This window comes from Pundamilia nyererei, unplaced genomic scaffold (genome assembly GCF_000239375.1).
Source record: "Pundamilia nyererei isolate P.nyererei 1_Seehausen unplaced genomic scaffold, PunNye1.0 scaffold00058, whole genome shotgun sequence".
Lineage (NCBI taxonomy): Eukaryota > Metazoa > Chordata > Actinopteri > Cichliformes > Cichlidae > Pundamilia > Pundamilia nyererei.
The window spans coordinates 1,556,670-1,576,885 of NW_005187459.1; the positions used below are offsets into that span (position 1 = coordinate 1,556,670).

A 20,216-nucleotide genomic window follows, 5' to 3' on the forward strand; every position below is an offset into this window, starting at 1 on the left:
AAAAAAAATGCAATATTTGGTTTTCTTCCTGAATACTATCGTTGTTTATATTTACTGCGGGAAGAAACTATAAAAACGGCGTTTTATAAGAAAAAAGGCTCGAAAGCGCTCTCCACCTGTGAGCAAAAACAACCCCCACCCCCTCTTCCTTTCCTATTCGGCCAAAAAAGTACGATGTCGACCAATCAAAAAATGATATGGCAACGTGGCATCTAGTTGTTAAGAAACGGGGTGAAGTTTTAGGAGTGACGGCGGTGTTTTGAGATGTGAGAGATTTGAGACGTTTAGCGCAAATCTTGTGTAGTTAGTGTGTAGTGTACCGTAGTCAATAGTTTTGTTGTTTGTGTCAGAACAATGAAGCGACTACTGAATGTTACAGGTGTTACAGGAGTGATCTGCTGTTGTCAGGCCTGCAGGTATCAGGCTGTTGTTCTTCTTTATCTCATAGTGGACAGAAAAAATTTTTTGGAGTGGCACAAATAATTTGTGCACTACACAGGTCAATGAATAGATTTTTTTTTTCATGGTAAGTGGGCTAAAGCAGTTAATTACAAGTAATCTAACATAAATGTAAATGCTGTAATTTGATTATTTTAATAAACCATGTAACTTGGATGGATTAGATGCCGGCGTGACCACAGTGCACACGTCTGCTGTTGCTCACAGTGGTCCAAGGGACCGCTCAGGGAGTTTGTGTGCTCGCTCAGACAAGTGAAAAATTAGAGGGAACATTGGTGGTAAGGACCCATTAATTACCCACAGCCATTCTCCACAGTCACTTGTGTTACCTCTGCATCAGTATAGGAAGGAATCAATACGGTCTGTTGATCCAAACTGGATTTTACTGACTTCTGGGTGACGTGTCAAACGCCAGCTAGTTAGCTGATAGCTAAGCCAAGCCAGCACACACAGTTGTAGTCTAATTTTTATCATAACTCTTCTCTGTTCTTCTCTTTGTCTTAAACAATAGGTTGGCTGCAATGGTTTCACTATAGAGGATGATGAACTTTCCCACTTGGGTACTGCAGTCTATCCAGAGTAAGAAAGAAATGTCACGCAAATGCATATGAGCACTTTTTGATCGATGACCCAAAGGCATGGGCATAACTTTTCTTCATAAAACAATAATATATGACAATAGGAAGAGAAAGCAAAAGTCCAAGAGACTGGCTCAAAGGTCATATGGAAGTAATCAAACTATGAAATGAATTGAAATGAGCTTTAAAGTCCGAAGAGACAGTGTTACAACAGCGCGTGCTGACAACTGGAGGGGAAAAGCAAACACAGGAAGTAGAAGAGCTAAGTGAAACTGATTTTGGGATTTCCTTAAAAAGAGGAATTGACTTAAATACAACCCCCACACCATGAAAGGTTTTATGAACACACGTAAGGTTTCAGCAGCACATATACTGCAAAGTACTTCCTTACATAGCTCTACCTACTGTTGTGTCTCAGTGTTTTGTTTTGTTTTGTTTTGTTTTTGATTTCCTGCACTTTGTGTTTTCTAATGACTTCTATGGATGTCAGACTTTTTATTTAGCTTTAAAAGGCAGTTTGTTTGGTTTGAAGTCACCAAAGGCCTAACTGTCCACAGGCAGCAATATGCATGATCTGTTAATGTCAGTTCACCTAGTTATTTATACTGTAGAGTAGTTCATCAGTGCAGCTGGCTTAAAAATTAGGATTAGCAAAGAGTGGTGCTGGTTTAGCTCACTGGATTGAGCAGGCAACCAATATGCCATAAGAATAATGCAGAGGCCTGGGTTTGAATCCACCACTAAAGCCATTTTCTTATTGTCTTTCTCCCAGCTTACCTGTCCTCTCTCTAATGTCTATAGGATAAAAGCTTAAATCCCCAAAATATGTAAATTAGCTTCGGAAAACCAAATCAGCATAACAATGTGATGCTAGAAGGAGAGGAGAGAAGAGAGGAGGATGAGTATACCGCCAGGACTTTTCATTTGAACAGGGTTGTCAGTGACTTTGCTGAGTGCAAGACCCAAAAGATGAAGTTCTGATGGGCGAGTAATTTGTGTTCTTGTAAAGGATTTTAAATATTGTTACCACATGTTGAACACTCGTACTGTAATATGCGCATATGTAATACATGAGGAAGCTGGTCAATTGGAAATGAGTGCTGAATGGGGAATTCTAGGATGGGGCTACTTTGGTACAGTGACTTCATCCAGTCAGTCTGCAAGGACCTGCGGTTTACGGGCTTCTCTGGTTTGTTCCATGCTTACAGACATTGCAGTTGTCCTTATTTTACTTTAGCGAGCTAAATCTGTTTTTGGCTTGTGGTAACCTATTTGAAAAAGATGGTGGGAGTTTGTGGCACAGGCTTAAAAAAATGTGTCTGTTGCCCTGACTTCTGACTGCAGTTGTTGTTCATGATACTGATGAATAGCTGGATTATTGATTATTGTTATATGCTTTTTTCCAGCATGCAGCCCTGGTAATAACATATGTCAGTGTCATGCAAGAGCTCTGTGCAAGCACAGTTTTAGCCTTGTAGTAATACCACTTAAAAATAGTGAGTGATCATGCAAATGCTAGAAGTAATACTAAGCCTCAGTTTTTCCTTCTTATCCATAGTAAGAAGGGTTCGCTTTTGTTTAAATCACTTTCTTTCTTTTGATATCTTTCTCTCTGCACAGCATGGCCCTGATAAACCACAGCTGCCTTCCCAGCGTCATAGTCACGTACAAAGGGACATCGGCTGAAGTTCGGGCAGTGCAGGACATGAAACCTGGAGATGAAGTGAGGAAAAGAGACAGCTGCTATTAGAGGGGGTTGGGTTTTGATCTTTTTTTTTTCTTTTAAGTGTGTGTGGAGGAGTTGGCTGGCCTTCCTATGCTAGGGCAGCACATGCTAGTTATGTCAGAGTTATTTGTCAATGGAAGATTGACTGAACAACTTTTAAGTTGGTGAAAAACGGATTTTTTTATGTTAAAAATTAAACTGTGCAATCGCAACTTATTATAATCACTTAACATTAATGCTAGAAACAGGGAAAAGAGCTAGCCTGGCAAAGGTGAAAAGGTACAATTATAACAATAAAGTTTATTTCAACTGAACTCATCTTGTTTGTTTTATCAGCATAAAACTCTTAGAATGACAAGTTACAAGTACATTACTTAAAAAAAGATCAAAGAAGAAGAACAATGTGATTGAGACACCAGTCTAAAAATTGTTAAGGGAAAGGTAGAGAACAGCAACATCGCTAATGAAAAGCACCATGTCAATGATAGGTCAGTGTGTCAAGAGAAGCAGGAGATCTGGTTTGAAGGAGGGATGCAGCAGCAGATTTCAGACGGGTTATTTTTAGCAAAACCTTTGCCCTGCGTCTTAGGAGCTATGTGGCAACAAGGAAGAGAAAAAACAATGTCAATGACAGAGAGTGTGCTTTATTTTGAATGTGTGTGTTAAATCCCCTTATAGGTGCTTATCAGCTACATAGACCTCCTCTACCCAACAGATGACCGCAATAACAGGCTGAGAGAGTCCTATTACTTTCTCTGTGACTGCCAGGAATGTAAAAGCAAGTCAAAGGTAAGGCCTGGTAAAATGTAGAATGGAGATTAAAGCCAAAAATTAATAATATGCATCATTTGGATGGGTGCACATGTAAGAACTGGGAAATGCTACATGCCACAAGGTATGTACTCTCACCGGCCACTTTATTAGATACACCTGGCTAGTACTGGATTAAATCTCCTTTTTCCTTCAGAAGTGCCTCAATTCCTCGTGCCATAACAAGGTGCTGGAAACTCCTCAGAGATTTTGGTCCATATTGACATGATGGCAACACACAGTTTCTGCAGATGTGTCCACTGCACATCCTTGATACGAATATCCTGCTCCACCACATGTCAAAAGGTGATCTGTTAGACTGATGTTGATGATTGTGGAGGCCATTTGAATTTTCATGTTCAAGAAACTAGTTTGAATTTATCTGAGCTTTGTGACATGGTACATTTTCCTGCTGTAAGCAGCCATCAGAAGATGGGTACACTGTGGTCATGAAGGGATGGAGATGATTAGCAACAATGCTCAGTTGGTACTAAGGGGACTGAAGTGTGCCAAGAAACTACCCCCCACACCATCAGACCACCAGCAGCCTGAACCATTGAACCATTACTTTCATGCTGTTTAGACTAATTTCTGACAAAAACATCAAACTGAAATTGAGACTCATCAGACCAGGCAACATTTTTCAATTTTCCATCGACAAGGCATTTTCACCTAGAGCACTGCTCCATTTCACACAATTCTCTATAAACCCTAGAGATGGATGTGTGAGGAAAATCCCAGTAGATCAAAAAGAAGTCCTTTCTTCCCCATTCTGATGCTCAGTTTGAACTTCAGCTGGGCATCTTGACCATGTCTACATGCCTAAATGCACTCAGTTACTGCTATGTGCTTGGATCATTAAGATATCTGCATTAACAAGCAGGTGAAGAGGTGTACTTAACAAAGTGGACAGTGAAAGTATAATTTAGGAATTTGGAAAGCATTGTTTTGACTCTCACGCTCTCTCTCCTGTCTTCATCTATAGGACAAGGCAAAGTTAAAAGTACGTAAGCAGAGTGATTCCATTGAGCCAGATGTCATCAACAACATGGTTCGTTACGCCCGGAAAACTATCAGAGAGTTCCGGGAATTCAAACACACAAAGAATATCCTTCAGTATCAATAGATATCGTTTTGTGCCTTCTACATTGTATCGTAAACTTCATAAGGACCAAAAGGTGAAGAGAACTGTCAGAGTACTGTCAACAAGTTGAAACATATCAGCAATAGTTCAGCATTCAAGCCTAAGTTCCACATTTTCCTGCTTTATTCCAGTCAGTATATTATAATTATTGTCTTACAGATGAAATAGCTGCTTGACATTTATCATTTTTAAATAATTTATTTAGCTACTGCACATTTTTACCAGCAGCAACACCATGACCAACGGGAACTACAACAACAACACATTTCTGTACCTTAACACGTTTATATGACTGTTTGCCATAAAGATAAAACCCTGATATCAAAGATAAAGTCACAAAAGTTAACAAGCGTTTAACTGGGAACAAAATGAGGATTGGAGATTTACACAAGTACTGAGTTGTGACCTTCTGAGGTGGAATTCTTCTGTCCCACAGAAGCCCATTTGAATCCTTTGCCAACTATGAGCTTGTAGCCTTGACTCAGTGCCACCCCCTAGTGAGTTGCTGGAGATGTGCGAGCAGAGCCTGGAGGAAATGGGAGCCGTGTTTGATGACTCCAATGTGTACATGCTCCACATGATGTACCAAGCCATGGGGATTTGCATGTACATGCAAGATCTAGATGGAGCTATCAGATATGGCGAGAAGCTTCTCAAACCTTACAGGTATTAACATAAAAACATGCCCCCCCCTCTGCTGTTCTTTCCAAATGTATTTGTTGTTGCTGTGTTTTTGTTGTTTGTTTTGTTTTGGAGGGTGGGGGTTGTTGTTGTTTTTTGGGTACTTAAAACTAGTCAGATATTACAGGCTGTATTCCTGCAGGTTTCTTTATTCTGGGTAATGTGTTCATCTAAGTTTATTTGTGCCTTAATCTTCTATTTGTTTACATCAGAAAAATGTAAATATGAATGAATTATGCTGAACTAAAACCAATAAGCCACCATACATAAATACATAATTTCAGCTTAAAATCAGCCTTTTTCAAATCGCTGCATTTTATCAACCGTTATGATATTAGCTCATGTTTAAAAGCATTTTTCAAGTAGTATTTTTATTCCAATCTCCCAAAAGCTGGTATAATTTTGAAAATTTGCAAAGTTTGGGGGTTTTCTGTGTGTTTTTTTACTAAATGTACTGCATCTAAAAAGATCGGTGTTATCTTAGATGTGTCTTTTTTTCTTCTTCTTTCATTTGCTTATGTGATCTTGGTCCAATGCAGTCATCTCTATCCACCTTACTCCCTTAATGTCTCGTCCGTCTACCTGAAACTGGGCCGATTGTACTTGGGACTAGAGAGGCAATCAACGTGCACCAGCGCTCTCAAAAAGGTAACATTAGACTGTCTAAATACGAAATAAATACTAACCAGTGAACAACTATTAATAAGGTAATAGCAATATTTTTTCTATTACACTGCCTGGCCAAATAAAAGTCACCAGCTGGATTTAAATAAACTTAAACAGATAAGCACTTATCTCTGTATAATTACTTGAAGTGATTGAAATGTCTAGGCTAACCCTAACTAACTCTTATTTCTTAAAACAACCAGGTCGGAAATGTATAATTATGTTTAATAGTAAAATCAAGCGCATTTCTACATTCACAATGTGAAGAGAGAAACAGGAATCAAACGGCTGTGTAGGCCTAAGGAAACCACTTATCAATTGGTTAATTAGAAAAGATTGGATCTGGAACAATGGATAAAGGTCTTATGAGTCTGGCTTTACCCTGTTCCACAGTAATGAGGCATCAGGATAAGAAAAGAAGCAGATGAAGTGATGCACACATTATGGCTAGTGCCTACAGTACAAGCCTGTGGGGGGCAGTGTTAGGATTGGGTTTACTTGAGTTGGTCAGGTATTATGTGCCCAAAAAATGAGGTCAGCTGACTACCTGAATACACTAAATAATAAGGTATATAGAAAAGTGTTCAGCTTTAGTATACCTACACATTGAAATAACATAACATACATACAGCAATTGTGTGATGTTAATTAATAATAAATTTACTTGCATTTCTACAGGCAATGGCTATAATGGAGGTGGCTCATGGGAAGGATCACTTTTACATTGAAGAGCTGCGTAAAATGATAGCACAAAAATAAAGAGAACAAGAGAGAGCCAAGACTGATCCATAAGGACTGCATACACTTTCCAAACTTTGTCTTATCCAAATAATTTATCTTGGTTTTTTCAGGAGTATGTCTTCACGGTTATTTATCCTGCATCTTCCTATCAGTTAGACGCAGGATACTTTTGCAACAAGCAGGTATTTATTGTGGAATTTGCATGAAAATATGACTTTGTGGAAGGTGTTTTTTTTTTTTTAAATCAAGTAAATAACTTTGATTTGGCTTGAGACTACAGCTGTACTTTGTAACCCAAGAGTTGAGTTGTTTATGGAGGTACGCAAATAGGAGGATCAATGCGTCATGCAATCAGGAGAGCTGCATCACCATATGGGGCCTGTTAAATAAAATTAATGTATCCCTGTGATGGTGGATGCTTCAGCACCTCCTAGAACTCCTTTTATCTGATGTTGATGTTTCACTGTGATCTCGATGCTGCACTTTTAAAGAAAATAAGGCTTTATTGCATAATGAGCAAGTACAACAGCTTCAAACATGTCTGGGGAGAGAAAACTGAAAAATGCATATACAAAACATATGTACACATATTGAAATGTATTTAGAAGTTCTGCCAAAAAAATTAAAAAAGACAACTTGAGGGGAAAAATTAAATATTAACAAACAGTGGAATGCTGTGTGGGAAAATACTGTCAAAGAGAACAGGAGGGCAATAAAACACTTAAATGTCAAGAGAGCACGAAGCTTATATTTATCAGAGAATATATACATTGAAAAAATTTTTTAATCCATGCATAGTTTACTATGTTGCGGTATTTTAAGGGTACCAAGTCAAGGAAGGAAACTATAAAAACACTTGCAGAAATCTTTTTTCACATGCCCATTATGTACAGAGTTATGCTGGACATGGCTGGCTTTGCATTACAATTCAGAGAAGCAGGAAAACATATTTAATGCAATATGGGGAAAAAAATCATTCAGAATGCAATTTTACAAACAGGACATGGCAACACATTTTTCTTCAGCTGGGTTTGGATACGATTATTAGAATTTCTTTGTTTCTACAATGAAACCTAAAAAGTTATGAATTTAGCCAAAAACCTAATCAGAACAAAGAGTGTATCAGCCAATCAGCTTCTCCCCGTAGTTACATATTACTACAATAAGGCACAATGACACATTATACACAGCACTTGCTGCACATGGACAAAGTTGTATCACCAATTCCAGAGTTTTGAAATGTTTATGATGATAAATGATACATATATATATACACATATATATATATATATATATAAAATTCTTTAGATGATAAAGAATTGCTAAAGTGTACTTTGTTTGTCTGCCTGAAAGGAACTTAATTGAAATGCCTCCTCACAAAAACACATTGGAGTTTTTCCAAAAACTTAAAAAGAGTACAAAAGATCAACATGGTTGCCATGGCAAAGGTGACCACAGCCTTTATAGAAATAAATAAAAACATTTCTTACAAATTTGAAGTAAATACTTGCTGTATTAAATCAATATAGGAATAGGATCATTTTAGAACAGCAATTTAAGAATACTTTTGTTTGGCAAACTCTTTCAGAGTATAGCAATAATACTGCTGCCACCTACTGTTCATGCAGCATAATGCCATTTCTAATGATGGCTAAATGAGAAATGTACCAGTGGTGCGATATCTCCTAATTGAAACTGAGATTTAATTTCTCTAGATACTTCTTAAGAAACCTGAAGCTGAAAAAACCAGAAGGAATATGCATGTTTCACACAAAAAGTCCAAGATCAAAGGGGGAGAAGGAACAAAATGTGAAATACACCGATTAGGAGAAATGGCTGTCAGTTTCTATACAAGCCCACCAGATCTGTTCCTCCCTTGAGGTGAGTTTTGGGTTAGAATTTACATACAGATGAAGTGCCACACAGAAAACACGAATCTCTGTTCTTCCTTCCCTCCAGCTACCAGTATACTGTGTTTGTTGTACTGTCCTCATGCTGACTTTAAGTACTCCGGAGCAGCCGATAGGTGCTCGGGTTCAAATAAGGCGGGAGTTCTTGAGAAACTGGATAAGAACCTGGTGGACAAATTTATACTGGGATATGGTCTGTACCATTAGCATCCTCTGCTGCCTCAGCTCTGATAGCATTGTGGGAACCTCCACGGGCTGAAGGGGAGAGAAGAAAAAAGAAAGAAAAGGACAACAGTGAGAGCCGGTCAAATGTTTTTGATTGAGGTGTAACTTTATGTAGGAATAAAATTAGATAAAAGTGGGATTATGTATATCTTGCATGTAAAATATCCTAATTTACCAAGTAAAAAACCTGCTTCTAAGGGATGCATGTATCCTGCAACTGTCAAAGAAAGTCAGGGACTCTAAAAATGTTCTATACCTTCACTAAATTTAAAATTTGCAGCCCCTTAAGGAAATCATCCACACACCTCATTGTGCTCCAAACACCTGATCATGAGCTCAGTTAGGATGACCACTCCAGTTCGACCTACACCGGCGCTACAGTGCACCACCACAGGTGGATTGAGGCTCTTTGAGGTGTCCAGCATAGAGTTAGTGTGTCTCCTCACAGACTGGATCTCCTCCAGATATGCTTCAGATAAGAAAAGTCACATTGATGTCATGTTTAGTCTTTATGCTGGCTCTGTCCTTACACATATCTGATAAAGCATATTTTTAATAAATGACGGGGCGGCCCTACTTACAGAGAAATCCCAGTACATATTCAGGACAGCCCTGCTCAGGCCAGTCTGTGTATTGCAGATGCCAGACCGTCCTCTCCTGGCCAGACAGCAGGTGTTTAACCTTCAGCCCCGTAGTGGCGTAGCACCCTGAGTCCGTGCGAAATTTGGTGGTCACCTTGAACTTGCCGTGAGTGGCTGAGTTGTGTTTGGAGCCCAGTTTAGGCCAATAGCGATGACTCTTGGACCTGCCGCCCTCCTAGATGAAAGGACGACAAGCGCCAGATGAGAAGTGATTCGTGGGTGATGGGAATGAAGAAAAGAAGCAGATGAGGCAAATTAGATGTCAACAATGAGTCCTGGCCCTTAGAAATAAACCTAAAGTCACAGTGACACAAACTCACCACAGTGTCATTTCTCTCACAGACAGGAAGCTTAAAAAAAAATCCACATCTGTGTGTATGTGTGTGTCAGTGTACCTCCTCGGCAGTAACCATGGCGATAACGTTGACCCCCTGCTCCCAGACCATCTGCCAGAAGTCAGCACAGGTGTTGGCTAGTGGACCCTGGGTAGCAATGTAGTGCCATGCCTCCCCTCTGATCATGACCTGGGAAGACATGCAGAATCAATTAGTGGATATTACAGTATGCAGTGCATATGCAATCAGCCTCAAATATACAAACAAACGCTTTTTTGTTTATCAAGAAATTAAGCCAAATGAAAGAAAACAAACACAGGAGCAGGTCTAGTATTGAACAATGTCTGCAAGTAGCATGGGGTAAATGGAAACATTGACAGGTAGCTAAAAGTAAATGACTGGCAGTTTAGATATTCAACATACAGTCATGTGAAAAACTAAGCACACCAACACTGCTTCAGTAAGATTAAAAATAGGAAAGTTGCAGCCAGGTGCTGCTGATCAAATGCATTTGATTAAATGATCATCAAGTCCAAGAGCTACATCTCAGACTCTTAACATGCTAGCTAAGGCCTTTAATGTTAAACTTCACAACAGTACAATTAGAAAAAGACTAAATAAGTATGGCTTGTTTGGAAGGAATGATAGGAGAGACCCTCATCTCTCTAAAAAAAATAATATGGAAGCATGGCTTAGGTTTGCAAAGTTGGACAGATGAGACCACAGTGGAGATGTTTGGCCATAATGCAGCAACACCTCCAGCACAAACACCACTGCCCACTGTCAAGCACGGTGGAGGAGAGGTGATGATTTGGGTTTATTTTGCAGCCACACGAAAATAAGTATTCTAGAGTCAAATCTGAAGTCTGTCCGGCAGCTAAAGCTTGGCCAAAAACTGGGTCAAATGTGACAAAAAGCCAAAGCAGCAAATCTACAATCGAATGGCTGAAAAAGGAAAGAATCAAGGCGCTCCAATGGCCAAAAGTCCAGACTCAAACCGACTAAAGTGCTGCAGTAAGACCTTCAAAGAACTGTGAATAAATGAATGCACACACAACCCTGAATGAACTGAAGCAGCATTATAAAAAAAAGAGTGGACTTAAATTCCTCCACAACAATCTGAGCAACTAATTAAAACCATACAGAAAATCATTACATTCGTTCTACAAGCTACTGAATCATGGGATGTACTTAGAATATCACAGAACTGTATAGAGTCTAGTGAAAACTATTTATTTATAAAAGTACAGCCAGCGTTTAAAATTGCTGAGTATAAGTAAAGTTTAACTGTTGAAAATGTTAGACTGATAATAATCAGCTGCTAAATAGAACAGTGGAAGTAAAAATAACTGATGAAAGCTAATGGCTGAAAAGACGGTACTCATTGATAAACAGCTAACGCAGTTTATCGTAAATGATTAATGGCAGACTGATGCGATTGCTCAGAGTAAATGGCAAGCTAAAAGGAGTCCAGGTCAGGTTTAAAGTCTGTCTTACAGGGCAGAACAGAAATGACAGAAACCAATGTATTAAAGTCAATGACTGTATATAAACTATAAATAAAAAATAGTGCTGCCTCCTCACAGAAGTTCAGCTCACCTACAGACATCTATAATATTCACAACCACTGGAGGGCAGTGTAAACACCTGTTACTTTTATCCACAGCGGGATCGCTTTTCTTTCATTTATAACTCTATTAACTCCTTATCTCTAGTTTTCTTCCATTTCCCCTTCCTGATAACCACAAGACCACAAATAACACTTAAATACGTCCAATCTTTAGCTCACTCCGACCACAGAAACTTCAGTACTATTACATAAAGGGCATGTCTCAGCTGATTTCTCAGGCCACCTCGTGACTATAAACACTGTATTAAGAGACGGATGGGGAATAAACAAGGTCTTTTTGTTCTGCGGCAACCACCTTAAATGACAGGGGAGTAAGAGGGTTACACTGTGGTAGGCAGCGACTCAGTGCTGCTTTGGTGCACAACGTACACATGGCATGCAGACACACGCGTATGCACAAGCTTGCATACACATGCTGTTTGCAACTAAACATGAATAAAGAGCCAGTGAGAGCGACTCAGGTTGTTTAAGAGGGTTTTGGAGTTTGGACAACATTCTTTGGGAATTCCACAAGCTCTGGGAGCTTAAAGGCACAAACAGCCTTCAATAGCTGCCTTTCATCCTTTCCTCCGAGCCATTCCCTGCTTAGCAATGACCGCAACAAAGACTAGAACAAAACTGAAAGCATCAACCTTATACTCTGTTTTCATTTAGGCTGTATGATGTGGGTGTTGCAAAGCACTTTGAGACAGCAATTCTGTTTAAGAGCCATGTAGATAAACCTAAGTATTGTAAAACAACTTGTGATATATTTTATTACTCAAGTATTTCTTCTTAAATTGAAACCAACCAGCAATCAAGTCACAGTTGCAGAGCTGACATTATTTGAGCCACCCGAAGAAAGCCACAGCTACATTAGTTGGGGTAATATCTCTTATCATCGCTGTCCAATGAAAAACATGTGCTTCGGATTTTGGTTTGGATAAAGACATCTTGATTGATGAGTTTAGCTTCTTAAGTTTGGATTGTGCTTTTCTTTGGACATCACTCTTCAAAATGCACAAATTTAATGGGCAGACACAGAAGGCATTAAATCTGTCAAACTCAGCACTGTGCATGAGTCATGGAGTCATGATTACTCATCTTTTTTGTTCTTTTTTGTGTGTATATAAAAAAAAGAAACAAAATATGTATATAGATACGTATAGATACAGATATATATTTGAATCTATGAAATATGACAAAGATAACTTCCACAGTTTCAGTTTGACACATATTTTCTGTTTCCGTTTGAGTAATTTCTCAACAGGAAGGTGGTTCCCAAAAACCTCTTAGCCAAATACTTTGGCTATCTTGGTGTAATGTGTAGTGTGACCTTAAAAAAAAAGAGGAAACACCATTCTTAAGGAAGCCTAAACAGTAAGAAAAACCTGAGGTATGTCCAGTTACACAAGAACTGGACTGAAAGTCAGGGGCAACAAAAGACCTCTGACTATCCATTAAGGAACATGGAGAAGTATTATTGAAGACTACAGCAAAGGAAATGAAGGGAAACTCAAGACTTTTAAACAGTACTGCAAAAGCCTGGATCACACACAGATAAGCATGGCTGTGTATACCTTGATATGCGAGGCATTTATGTAGCCCGTGTTGTTCTCCTTGTTGGGTACAAGCTCAACTCGATTCTCCTCATAAGGAACAACATCACGGAAACGGTTGCGCTCTGCATTTTCGGGCAGAGTTGCTGTTGTGAGAATACAGTCTGCCCTCTTCTTGGGCACCTGCTCATACTCTGTAAAGACCCGCTCTTCTTCTAGCTTCAACTCCAAGGTCTTACACTAGAGAGAGAGGGGGAGAGAAAAAGTAGAGGGTGTTTATTATTCAGAAGTCTCTCTTTCAGTCCCCAAAAAGGCACTCATTCATTTACATCACACCCCGACAAAGGCATTCGAATCCAACACTGTTATCGTATAACACTCACGTTTTTAAATTCTCCTCAGTCTCCTCATGATGCTCACAAGTATTCATACTGAATCAATATAGTCATGAAAGAGCCGAATACGCAGCAGCAGTGGTGTTTATTAGGCCAGTCATGTCTGAGAGGCCAGAATCTCTTTCTGTCTCTCTTTCTCTGTCGCTGGCTCGCTCTCTCTCAGGTCACATTCTTAACATACCAGCAGGCCCAGAGGCGATAAGCACTACCGTGCCACACGTTCCACAGCCCACTTAGGGTTTGCCCCCATTAGCTTAGCAACAGTTGGGACAAAGACTGGGATTCACACCTCCACGCTCAAAAGGGAGCCAAACACACTGGGGATCTACTTGGGCAGTGGAATTCATTAAAATGATGTGATTAATAGAGACTGTGAGTTTTGGTGTGACGATGACCAAACAAACTTTTTGGGGAGATTTAAAGCTTTTATGATTATTCGGTTTAAATAAGCTTAAATGAGACGTAATCCTGAACATCAACTCTGGTATGTTATTCTTGATATCAGTTCTTTAAATACTCGTTTTAGTAATTGTGATTTTTTTAAGAGCTTAAAAAGCCTTTTCTATCTTTAATATGATAAGTTTCCAATTACATACATGTCAGTAAATCCCAAAGGTTTTGGGTATAGTAAATGTAGTAATAAAGTAGCAACAAAACAGATGAGTAAAATGAATTCCCAGCAGCATATTTTTTAAAGGTTGTCTGTAAATTAGCAGGACTTTTTTACTATATGTTACAAAATATACAGAATAATACAAAGTTACAGTCATGAAACCCTTAAACTTTAACCATAATAATGTATATGTTGTACAAAAAGCAAACATCCTACCCTTTCATCAGTAGCCGCCTTGGCGCCTTCCTCCCCTGGACTCTCGGGGACAGGCATCCGGGCGACGTAGAGCCCGTTGAGTGCGGCCATCATCAGCGGCCTCTTCATGGAGTCCACAGACATCTTCTGTCTCTCCAGCGTCTTCAAGAGAGAGAAAAATCCTGTTGTCATGCTTACAGGCACCAGCAGGTTTGCAAGACTGACTGACCTGCCATTGCACAAGTACAGTGTTCACGCAGATGTGCATGAGCAGTAGTGGGTGGGGAGAATTTCCCGTGCATGTGCATAAACTGCCCGTACCAATCCCCTTGTAATAAGTCCAAAGGTGAGAAACAGGAAGCCCACTACACAAAGCCTATTAAGAAAGAGTTCTTATCCATCTGGTTGCCTTCATCCTCGTTTGTCCTTCTTACATGTTATTAATTGTTTCATCTTTGTTTATTCCCACCTACCTCTTCAGCTTCTGTTTGATTACAACACACTCTCTGTCATCCTGACTCTCTTTCTCACTTCCAAACAGTGACCCACATTGCACCGTCTCCTTCCTCGAAGGATTACCTCTCCTAATCTCTGATGCTATTAAACCTCCAGGACAGCACCGCCCTTCCCCTTTCCACCTTCTTGATCCCCCATGGGGCAGTCAAAACAACAGCTTGGGGGTCATAAGGGGTACCCTCTATGCATAAGATAAAGCAGCTGGCATAAAAGGGCTTTAGCAGCTTTGGACAGCAGTGAGAAGAAAACATTCTTTAAGTTTTATTGGCTAAAATCACACACACCTGCAATCACAGACAGACAGGTTTATCTCTAGGAGGCAATTATTTATGACTGGACTGGTGCTGGGTCAGATGTTTGCATATTAACAGAAAGCCCACCGACACAAAAACACCCAACTCGAAGAATAATCGGAAGGCTTAGTAAGGCTTTTAGCTGCCTCGGGGAATTCAGAGTCCAGTGCTGCCCTTTTAGGTGCTGAACTCCAGATTACTGCTAATCAGGAGCTTTGAAACTAGTGAGCAGACAACAGACTGTAATATTTAAAACTATACCAGTACAATGGCTTCAGAGGTGTCAGGCACTGACATTATATTTAATAATGTCATGCTAAACATTTTTATTCCATATGGAAAGGTAATAGAAAAAAATTGTGAATGTTATAAACATAGATAAAATTTAACATCATATGTTGCATTGTATTATTAAGTTAAAAAAAAGTATTATTAAACAGAAAATGTTTTGCATTGTATTATTATATTTAAGTAAAAATGTGTTCAATTGTATTATTGAGTAAATGTGTTATATTGTAATATTAAGTAATAAATGCATTATATTGCTTTACGTAAAAAAATTGTTACACTGTGTTAAAATGTAGAAATGTGTTAGTTCTAAAATTTGAGGGAACGGCTGTGTAGATGTAGAATGAGTGAGTATCTTACCCTTTGAGCGATTTCCCTCTCCACTATGCTGTCTTCCAAGGAAAACATCTCTGATACTGGCCTCTCTTTGACCGGCTCCTTCCTCACCCTCTCCTTCACACTGGTCAAGTCCGGTTCTGAAATGGATGGACCTAAAACTGCTCCATTCATAACACTCTGATCCCCCCGGGTCAGTGTCCCACCACCACCACCCCCAGGCCCACTAACACCCTGGCTCTGTCCAGTCTTTAAGGCGCAAACATGGCCTTGGTCCACTGGTCCCTGGTTGCCCTGTGGTCCTTGATTATGGTTGGTGTGGTGGGTGTTGTTGTGATTGTGAGTGTGGGTGCGAGCTTGAGCATTGCTTGCAGGTCTAGGAGGGCCCGGATATTCTGGAGGGGGTTTATTGGGAAGTTTGGCCAGAGCAGCCTGGAGCTGTGCACTGATGCTAATGTCCTCGTTGAGACCTGGAATTTGAACGTCCAGTTCAGGCCGCTCCTCTTCTTCCTCTTCCTCTTCTTCACTTTCACTGCTGTGTATGAGCATGGTAGCATTAGAAAGAGTCTTTTGGTGCTGATAAGTCACTGCCTCGGGCGCATTCTTAGCAGGCTTCATGGGCAACTCTTTTGGCTGCTGAGGTGGAGGCTGAGGCTGAGGATGAGGCTGAGGTTGTGACTGAGAGTTTTGAGGCTGGGGCTGTGGAATGGACTGAGGCTGAGATGGCATCACAGGTTCTCTCAGAGTATTCCGCCGATGAAGAGGAGCATTCATTCCTTTCATCATAAGGCCTTCCATCGCTCCTCTCATGCTGCTTATAACCTCCATGCTGTGTCTCTTGGCCAGCGTGGACCGGTGCTTAGCAGCTGCAGTTAATGGTTCACTGACCTCCTGCAGGGACTGGTGCACCACAGCTGAGCTGTCGGGCTGGAAGGTTTTGACTGACAGCTGCACCATGCGGGTAACCAGTTCTGGACTACTGCCGCCAATGCGATGCCGATGGCTCGCTAGGTCTGGCGTGCTGGTGGCTGGGCGAAAAGAGCTGGAAGGGTAAGGTGGAGGGGGCCGCGACATGTGGTTCCTCAGCATGTTGGCTGTAGCTGCATAGTTTCCAATGTTGTTCCCCTGTTGTTTGGTATTTGCCAGCTCGGGTGTGCTGACTGTATGGGAGATGGAGCTTCCTCCACCTCCACCGCTGCTGCTGCCTCCACTTTCGTTAACATGGGGTGAATGGCATGGACCCTGGCTGTTGGCTGGTCCTCCCTGATGAGGGCCATGGGACACCGGCTTACTATATGTGATCTGCAAGATGAACAGTCACAAACAGATGCATTGAACTAGGAAGCTAATTACAATTAATTAAATAATAATCTCAGAGCATCCTAACCCTTACCTGTGGTGTATACGGAGCAGGGCTGGGTGCCACACCATGATAAGGGCCCCTCTCTCGCATCTCTGGCTGGCTGTACACTAGAGGCTCAGGCTGCCTGTAGGCACAGGCATTGCTGATGTTGAGACTGCGTAGCGACTGGCTGTGAAGGTCATGGTGAGCAGGGAGCATGCACCGCTTCTGCCGCATGACAGCATCGTACTCAGGCGTGGGCCGATAGGATGGTGCAATGATGGCACTGTGACGGTGGCTGGGGATGTAGTCAGGCCGCATGAGCTCACTGCCAGGGATGCTGAGGTTGGAAGACATGGGCGAGGGTGGGACAAAATTCTGGGAACGATTCAGGGAGCTCAGGCTGGGGCTGCTGTACATGCTTCCGTTTGGCACGTTACCGTTTCGGTAGGTAAAGTCCACTGTACAGCGATCCAGGCTGCTCTCTGACTTGTAATACGGGTCATCGTGGAAGATACTGTCTGCACAGCAAAGGAGGCATGGAAAAATGTGTAAAGAGGATCACAAGAAAATCTGAGCTGCAAACATCTTTAAGCAATTTGTGCACTAAAGCTAAACTTGATCAAACAAAGATTTTATTGATCTTTGAAGTTCTATGACTGTTCAAATACTTGGTACCTCAGTATTTCATATAAAAACTTAAAAGAACACACGCTTTGCACAATGAACCGTGTTGGAGCTTGAAAGAAAGAAAATCAAAAAGGAACATTGACAAATTTAAAGAAAAAAAATGAAGGGAGACCAAATGTTCCTGTAATCTTGCCAGTGGTATGGTGAAGGTGGTACTGGGGGTTTTCCAGTCTTGCAGTTTAACTGTCTAAGCTGTTATAAACAAGCTGAAATAAACACCCTTTGTGGCATCCCGAAGGTGGCAAAAATGATCACTGCTGTTTTGTTGGTTTCACAGCTGCACCAACCACCACAGAAAAATATGTCATGTTATTCCTTCCCGCTGAGCAGAGCGCTCTCCCGTGTGAAACTATCCCATGTTCACAAGGAGAAGGAAGACAAGCATAATCTCTGTCCGCACAATCGGAGTATGATGCCTGAGGTCACACTCGAGACCGATCCCACGCCCACACGCAGTAGCACACCCAGAATGTTTTTCCACTCGCTCGCTTTTTATTGTCAAGCTGACATGAGTGAAGTTCTTCGGATTATAAGGCAGGCTGAGTGTGTGAACACGTCAATGAAAGAGTGAAGCATAAATGAGGTCACCGCTCTGCACCCCAAACGTTGGGCTCTAATTGGCTGGGAGACTGTTAAAATGCGAATGGGCTGTGAGTCACACGCCTGATGGGAAAGACACAATTAGGAGGACTGTTGTTTTGAGTTATTGTCAGGGAGGCAAAAATCTTAAATCACACTGTGGTTAAAGCAGGGGGAGGAAAGCCACTCTAAAACAGTAACACCTACCTTGAGAGCTCTGTGTGTCTTGATAATGGTCTCCAAACTGGGAATGCACTGACTGGAAGTTACAGGACTGTGGCCGTGGCTAAATGAAGAAATTGTAAAACGGTTATAAAGTGTGACATTGTAAGATCTCCTGATCCTCAAAGTGATATTTCAGTTTCTTTACATCACACATGAAACCATCACTTTACTTCTCTGTCTTAACACATCAATCACAATGGCTGACTGTGACCAAGCCAGATTGAAGCTAGTGCTGCGCATCTGTCATTGGACAAAGTTTGCGGTACTCCAGACAGTCATCTGAGCACTCCAGTGGTCTGACTGAACATCTATTGTGCCACATTTAGCCTCACCATTGTCTGGCTAGCAGGGAGGGAGACGCAGAAATCACAGCCTTCGCTGTCGCACCGGAAATCAGAGCAAGCAACACCCTTTCTAACTTTCCAACAACACCCACCACACCACCAACGCATGCTAAAACCAAGGCTCCATGGCACAATTAAGAGCTTATAGAATAGAAGGAAAACACCAGAACTCTCAAAAAAAATGCTTCTTTATATTTATTAAAGGGCAAAAAGATGCATGTTTCAGTAATAAACTGCCATCAGCACAATATAAGACAAACAACAATCACAATAAAAATCAGTGTGAAATTCCAATTTCCAACAATCAGAAAGCAGAGCTCTAACTGCATGATGAAAAACATCTGCATAGAAAACCATGCCAAAAGTAGCAGACATGCGCTATGAACTTAACAGTAGTTCTTCATTTGAGCCTTCAGGGCTTTCTGTTTGTAGTGCATGAATCCAGTAGTATTCCCTTTATAGCAACAATCTTTCGATCGACGCCTCTTTTAAGAAGAGGTATCATTTCACATTGGATTCATGCACTACATACAGAAAGCCCTGAAGGCTGGAATTAGAAACTACTCTTAAGCTGTTTTTTGTTTTGTTTTGGGGGATTACATGCTTCTTTCGTGTGATATTTCATATACAGCCTTTTCACATATATATATAGTATGTTTCTAAGTGGTTTTGCTATTGTGTAGAATGCTTTCTAGTATTGGAATCTACCTGGCGGCAACTTATTGTGGAAATGTACACATTTGTACACAAGTATTTACACAAGTATTTGTTCTGATGGTGTCACAGTGTTCTCTTTTTCCCCTTAAACTCTTTCCTCATGAAGATGACATTAAATGACCACCCTAGTACCCTTAATTGATGGGCTTTGACACCTCAGTGGTTTGATGACCACTGCAACAGTTTCGAGGGTAGCTGCATAGGCATAGATCACTCTCATAAACCTGTGATACAAACCCATTCATTTTGCTCTGGACCTGAATATGACAGAAACATCTCAGAGTTACTCCTAATAGGCTTTCAGAGGGTAAAGAGTTAAAGTTTTGGAGTGGAAGGCACTATTAGTCTGTATGTCTGTATTCTGGACGATTAAGAGCTTCCCTGAGTGGGAGAGCGGGATCAGGTTGCTAATTGTGGACGTTTCTGTGTTCCCCCTCTGTCCTCCATTCTCGTCCCTTTTATATTGACCAGAGGCAATATTAAATAGCTGTATCAAATCACTTCAAAACATACAAATGCTTGTCAACATACCAGAGACAGGCGATTAGTCCAGGTGGGTCTCCTCCTCATTGGTGCAGGTGAGTGAGTGGGCCTACAAA

At 40.9% G+C, this 20,216-nt stretch overlaps 2 protein-coding genes across 2 annotated transcripts in view; one reads left to right on the forward strand and one right to left on the reverse strand.

Annotated features, from left to right (window-relative positions):
- The window catches only part of LOC102194540 (N-lysine methyltransferase SMYD2), a 12,631-nt gene extending 5,186 nt beyond the window's left edge, over positions 1 to 7,445 (forward strand). The window contains exons 6-12 of the mRNA XM_005734412.1: positions 971 to 1,038; positions 2,658 to 2,760; positions 3,442 to 3,552; positions 4,559 to 4,679; positions 5,209 to 5,383; positions 5,938 to 6,046; positions 6,743 to 7,445. Of these exons, the coding sequence (XP_005734469.1) occupies positions 971 to 1,038; positions 2,658 to 2,760; positions 3,442 to 3,552; positions 4,559 to 4,679; positions 5,209 to 5,383; positions 5,938 to 6,046; positions 6,743 to 6,823 (768 nt within the window). The 3' untranslated portion in view covers positions 6,824 to 7,445. The remainder of the gene's footprint in view (positions 1 to 970; positions 1,039 to 2,657; positions 2,761 to 3,441; positions 3,553 to 4,558; positions 4,680 to 5,208; positions 5,384 to 5,937; positions 6,047 to 6,742) is intronic.
- Positions 7,446 to 8,099: 654 nt separating this feature from the next.
- The window catches only part of LOC102194842 (protein tyrosine phosphatase non-receptor type 14), a 40,619-nt gene continuing 28,502 nt past the window's right edge, over positions 8,100 to 20,216 (reverse strand). The window contains exons 11-20 of the mRNA XM_005734413.1: positions 20,149 to 20,209; positions 18,539 to 18,617; positions 17,114 to 17,583; positions 15,745 to 17,022; positions 14,309 to 14,449; positions 13,106 to 13,324; positions 9,977 to 10,105; positions 9,522 to 9,756; positions 9,246 to 9,409; positions 8,100 to 8,970 (exon numbers count right to left, since the gene is read on the reverse strand). Of these exons, the coding sequence (XP_005734470.1) occupies positions 8,842 to 8,970; positions 9,246 to 9,409; positions 9,522 to 9,756; positions 9,977 to 10,105; positions 13,106 to 13,324; positions 14,309 to 14,449; positions 15,745 to 17,022; positions 17,114 to 17,583; positions 18,539 to 18,617; positions 20,149 to 20,209 (2,905 nt within the window). The 3' untranslated portion in view covers positions 8,100 to 8,841. The remainder of the gene's footprint in view (positions 8,971 to 9,245; positions 9,410 to 9,521; positions 9,757 to 9,976; positions 10,106 to 13,105; positions 13,325 to 14,308; positions 14,450 to 15,744; positions 17,023 to 17,113; positions 17,584 to 18,538; positions 18,618 to 20,148; positions 20,210 to 20,216) is intronic.